The sequence below is a fragment of the Coccidioides immitis genome (genome assembly GCF_000149335.2).
Source record: "Coccidioides immitis RS genomic scaffold supercont3.5, whole genome shotgun sequence".
Classification (NCBI taxonomy): domain Eukaryota; kingdom Fungi; phylum Ascomycota; class Eurotiomycetes; order Onygenales; family Onygenaceae; genus Coccidioides; species Coccidioides immitis.
In genome coordinates, this window is record NW_004504307.1 from 1,541,547 (window position 1) to 1,546,040 (window position 4,494).

Here is a 4,494-nt window from a genome sequence, read left to right on the forward strand (position 1 = left end):
TCTATCTGATAAAATCTACTATTAAAAAGTCTGAGATAGCAGAATAGCAAGAGATGCTTTCTAAACCTGATAATATATATTACTGTCAGTGAGTTTCTCTATAGTAGAGATATATACAGCTTTACTATGAATGAACGCATTATATATCTCTTTGATTCTCTGTCTGCTGATTGTATTATTTGAGCATTGACATATTTGTGCCATGCTATCAAGAAGTATGGGACTGATAGTTGTGAATATATTAGATTTGAGAGCTAAGCTCTGCAGGGTAAGTTACTTTACAAATACTAAATTGATTGATTTAAATGCTAACTAGTACTGTACTTTAATAAATATTTTTGAATACTTATAAGCTGTTTGAAACCAATAAACAGAAGAATAACAATTATATATTCACAAAATCATTCTTGATAAAGTAAGAGCTTATATAAAATAGAATGCTCAGAAGAAGAGAAAGTCTGCTGCTGCTGATATTATCAATAAGTATGAGAATAATTTAGATGATTTGGTGGAGCTGGACTTTGTGAAAGATACTAATAATAATAATGAGTACATATTATAGTATAGTGATATTGAGACCCTGGATGCTAGTACTTTAATTAGTCTGACATGAAGTTAACTTCAGTTTGTTGAATTATACTAACAGATGTAAATCAAACATGTAGAAGCTTGTTGATATCAAAAATATTGACTTGAAGTGTATCTACAGTCTTATAAACAAGATATCTGATATTGATAGAGACAATGAGACTGATGGAGACAACAGAGATGATAAAAATAATAAAGCTAATAAAGATAATAAAAAGAGCAGTTCTTATACTCTTGAGAATACAGAGTGTGAAAAGGTCAGAAAATAAAAATTAATGAGTAAAGCTTGCTATTCTAGCTATACAGCATGATTATTTCATGCTGTATAGCTAGATTAATAGTATTAAAGAGTGAATATGAGATTCTGTGTAATTATGTTTTTCATGTCAGTAGTAGTGGATTATCTGACTATATTACTAGATTTATTTTCTACAGCAAAGTTAAGAGCAGCATATTTATTATTGTCTCTGGTGTTAGCAGCAGCAGCATGAAATAAGAGATTAATGTATTTAATAATAGTGTTGTTTATATTAATTATAACAGTAATCATATAAGTAATACTATTAGTGAAGTGAACAAAAATATTAATAATATCTTTATTGCTATCATTAACACCAATGTAAAAGAAAAAAGCTAGTGTGAATCAATGGAAAATGACAGATCTAGTAAATATAACAGAGTTGTTGAAAATAATGACATTTACAGAACATGCTAAATTAATAGCAGATGCAGTAAAGATGCTCATTATATTAGAAGTTGCTAAAGACTATAGCAGAGAAAAATACTTACCAGAGTGAGTTTTGTGCTCACTCAGGATGAGCTCAGGGAAGTGATATAAGTACAGACATCTTGACTGCTCAGACACCCAGAGCTAGCCCCAGGTCTGATAGGGATTTGCTGATCAGTAATACTCCAGAATAAAAATCAAGAAGTCAATAATAATATAAAGTATCACAAGAATATTCAAAATATAGTTATAATGCAGATGAATCAGTAAAAGAAGACCTATACTCAGAAGTCTCTAAAGCAGATAGTGTGCCAGTAGATACTAAAAATATAGAAATATAAATTATAGATACAGAAGAGACTTCAGATAAAAATCAAATAATAAAAGCAGAACCAGAAAAATAATAAAGAGCACAAAGCTCATATATAATATTATAGAAGTCATCAGTAACTATAATAGTAAATTTATTAATAGCTGAAATAATATTCATCTATATAAAAGTCAGCAATGAACACTCAGAAATAACTAAATAGATATATAAAATTAGTTTTAGTAGTCTCTTAAAGCTTTTTTGTCTTACTTATCAGATAATCAATAAGATAGTTAGTCAAAAATTGTATATTTCTAATTTTTTTTTGAATTCAAAATAAAATAACATGAACTGAAATCAGTAAATAAAGAAAGCTAGACAGAATATTTTTAAGAAATTCAGAATCAGATACAAGATTCACAGACTTAGTAGAATAAAAAGAAGACAAACTGTTAAGAGAGCCCAATATAAATCTCATAGGTTTTCTTAGAATAGGGGTACAAAAGAGCTAAGTAGGTCTGATGCCCACAACTAATAAGAGAGAGTTGTGCATAAAACATATAGATCTGCTAACTAAAAGACTAAATGCTGAGGTTCTCACAATTCATAAGAATTACACAATTCTTATATATTCAGAGTTATAATTATGTGACATTCTCTGAACATTTAATATTATCTGATGCTTAGTTAGTCTAGATCTACATTCATAACACTATTTTCCTTTCAGAAGCCTTGAACTCTGAGGCATAGAATTATCAAGATAGTTTTTTGTATATCATTATAGCTTTTCTGCTATTGGTAGAGTGTTGTAGATTCTTGAATGTGCAGGCTTCTGCATCTCTATTACTTATCTATATAGACATTCTGCATGCATATTGCTATCAGTTGCAGTAGACATTCTTCATTATAGAATGTTAATTGTTTTATTACAAAAGTCCAGCATTTTATTACATTATTATTTCTTTATTTGTTTGCTTATCTGGTTGCTATGTTATCTGTTATCTGTTGTCATGTTATTTATCAACAAGTCAGAGAACTAGCAACTTTAATGCATTATAGTACAGGTATAAATAGAGGTACTTTTGCTCTTGTTCTTGTTCTTCTTCTTTTTTAATTATATCTGGCCTACAGCTTCACAATGTTTACTTTCCAGATTCCTGTTCTAAGTGAGAACAAAGATATTCTCTCATGTTTGGTGTGCATTTACTTCATGTTTACCAATTGTTTTGGAAGTCATCATGCATATAAAATATGAAGTAAAATTCTTGTGAGCATTGTTTAGAACATGCCACTTATAAATACCACAATGTACAAGAGTTTTGACTTATTTACTTTGCCATTCTAACATGAGTATAGATTTATAAGTCTTCAATCAGTCTTGTTTAAAAGTTATTATGTCTTTGTGAATATTATTTAAACCTTGCTACCACAGATTCTCATCAAGCAACTCTTACAAGAAAGATGTATAGTTTGATACATGATTTGAATCCTGGTGCTGCAAAGTGTCAGAAGAGTTTAATCAAGAAAATGTATACTTTATATTATTGTGTCTTGTTCTCAATTGCTGGTTCTTCTACAAAATGTTGTTGTTGTTTAACACTATTATCTAATAATATTCTTTACATTTCTCCTGATGCTATCTGTAATGATGATACTTAAGAGTTTTCACACTTTCTTACTTTCATTTATACTAGAATATTACAGATTGAAGTTAAAGTAGAAAATGTACAAGTATTCATTAATCAGCTTGCTGCATGTTTAACTAGCAGAATGAAAGAGCTTTATAGTATAATTGAAACTGGTTTTGTATGTTTGCTTTATTATCTTTGCTCATTCCAGGCTAATTTTTGTATAGATCAATATTACATCTTCTATTAATAGTTTACCCAATGCCATTACCTCTAGTTTCTGGAGTATTGTGAAAGTACTTTGTTCATCTTAATATTCTTCAGCTGCTGTATCTTCTTTCATGACTGTGCTGTCTGTTATGGTGCTGTCTGTAGTTGTGCCATCTGTTTCTGCAATATCTGAATCTCATACATCTTTAACTGGCTCATCTCTGTTACAGCCACACTTTAAGCACTGTTATAATATCTCTTCTCATTATTAATTGCTTGATTTCATGACATGTGATGATCTTTAAGTTTGTTTTCTATCATGTTTAGTCTTTTTTTTGCATATAGATTTATCTGTCTTAGAGTGGCTTTGCCTCTTCTGTAAATAATTCTTAATAACTTCTTGTGTATTTTCAAGATTTTTCTCAGATTCTCATATTAATTTCTTAATAGAGAATTCTTTTTACTTCATCAGATAATATTTCTTACATTAGTATATCTTGTTGTCTAAGATTTTATCTACTTCTTACTTATGATAATCATTTATCAGTACTGTAGAAGAATATATTAATATCTTATTCTTTCTTATGCAATATAGTTTTAATAATAAGACATGAAAGATGTTATAAATCTGATAGTTTAGAGAGAGCTTCAGTTAATATGTATTATTTTTTATAGTCTCTACTACTGAGAAAGATCTATAGTACTTGTCTAACTTTTTACAAGAGTGTATTATTTATAGATTTCTTGATAACAATAGTATTTTATCACCAGATACATACATCTTGTCTTAGTATTTTCAGTTGTAGAACTATGCTTGATCTTTATTTACTTTTATCAAATATTTTACTAGACTATTTCTTAATATAAAGATTATTTTCAGTCTTCTGTTAAGTATTGTCTGTACATTATTAGTCAACTTCTGAATATTATCTGATTCTTTAGATTTAAAGCTATACATTGCTCTAAATAAGAATATATATATTATAAAGTATTCTGATCTGTTGTATACAAACTCTGTATATATAAGCTAC

At 28.5% G+C, this 4,494-nt stretch overlaps 1 protein-coding gene across 1 annotated transcript; it reads left to right on the forward strand.

Moving 5' to 3' along the window:
- Window positions 1-202: 202 nt before the first annotated feature.
- CIMG_13565 (uncharacterized protein) lies at window positions 203-665 on the forward strand (the record flags this gene model as incomplete). Its single annotated transcript, XM_001239329.2, has 3 exons — window positions 203-268; window positions 437-549; window positions 647-665. 3 exons carry the CDS (start codon window positions 203-205, stop codon window positions 663-665), a joined length of 198 nt encoding a protein of 65 aa, XP_001239330.2.
- Between the last annotated feature and the right edge of the window lie 3,829 nt (window positions 666-4,494).